Source organism: Wasmannia auropunctata, unplaced genomic scaffold (assembly GCF_000956235.1).
Source record: "Wasmannia auropunctata unplaced genomic scaffold, wasmannia.A_1.0 LD335621.1, whole genome shotgun sequence".
In the NCBI taxonomy this organism is placed as follows: domain Eukaryota; kingdom Metazoa; phylum Arthropoda; class Insecta; order Hymenoptera; family Formicidae; genus Wasmannia; species Wasmannia auropunctata.
In genome coordinates, this window is record NW_012027269.1 from 6,768 (window position 1) to 7,987 (window position 1,220).

Sequence of the window (1,220 nt, forward strand, 5' to 3'; positions counted from 1 at the left end):
CTTCATTTCCAGCATTGCATATCGTTGGCCTATTATACAATATATGTATATCGCAATTTGTTTATATAAAAGTACAAAAATAATGTAACCTACCGATACAGTTACGTGGTCCAGCGCTGAATGGTAAATATGAATAAGGGTGACGATTTCGGATCTTCTCGGACAAAAATCTGTCTGGATCAAATACATCTGGATTGGGCCAAAAATTTGGGTCTCTGTTGGCTCCGTATAAAAACATATACAACATTGTTCCAGCAGGTACTACATATGACTCTAAAAACATATTATAAAACGTGATTTATCAATAATAATTACAAGTTTTATTACAATTTTAAATTCGGATATCTAATTGTAATTGACAACTGCAATAGATGCCCATATTTTGTTTAATAAGAAAAAAATGAAGATCAATAGTTTTAATTTATTACATAATAATATTTTTGGAAAATAATGAATATTGTATTACATGTAGGTGTTTATGTAAAGATTTTGATAAATAATATAAATAAATGTTATAAATAAAAATATTAAAATTAAAGAATCTTTAAAACCTCACACCTGCTTATTCATATTTAGCTCTAATGTTTTTTGTTGATACATTAAGTAAGGGAAGGAGGGAGGCAAATAGTTACGGATTTTTTCTTTTTTCCCTTACCAGCTAATTTCAAGTTTACAAGATATGATTTTTCTCTAAAAAAGTACTTTCCACTTTTAAAAATACAAAAAATTTAATTAGAATTTCCATAAATCTTGTATCCGTGCTAGATTTTCATAAAAACTGAAATCTACATTTGTCACTATTTGCCCCAGCCTATGGGTAAATAATGACACCCTATGGGACAATTACGAAATACATAATTCTTAACTCCTAATCGATCTTTCATTTGTCATTTTGATTAGATAAGGTAATTTATATTAATTTCTATACTCTGCTATGTGAATTTTTATTTATTGATAAATAATAGTAGTAACATTATTTGCTAGTATTTCTTATTGAAAATCACAATTATTCTGGATCTTGTCTTGTAACTAATCTCATATTATCCCAAATGAATTAGATAAATCATATTCAAATATTAAAAAAGCTTTTTGACATTGTCATTATTTGCTCCAGGAGCTACTTTTTCCTTTAAAAACTTTACTGAGAGAAATAAAATTAATATACAAGCATAAGAATTATATCAAAATAGAGGAAAAACGTACCGTGTAGCATAGGTTAA

The 1,220-nt window shown here is 27.0% G+C and overlaps 1 protein-coding gene across 1 annotated transcript in view; it reads right to left on the minus strand.

The window, feature by feature from the left end:
* LOC105456629 (cytochrome P450 4C1-like) overlaps positions 1-1,220 on the minus strand; it is a gene marked incomplete at its 3' end in the record, with an annotated part of 9,169 nt that continues 7,949 nt past the window's right edge. Inside the window, exons 10-11 of the mRNA XM_011700825.1 lie at positions 94-273; positions 1-29 (exon numbers count right to left, since the gene is read on the minus strand). Coding sequence (XP_011699127.1) covers positions 1-29; positions 94-273 — 209 coding nt within the window. The remainder of the gene's footprint in view (positions 30-93; positions 274-1,220) is intronic.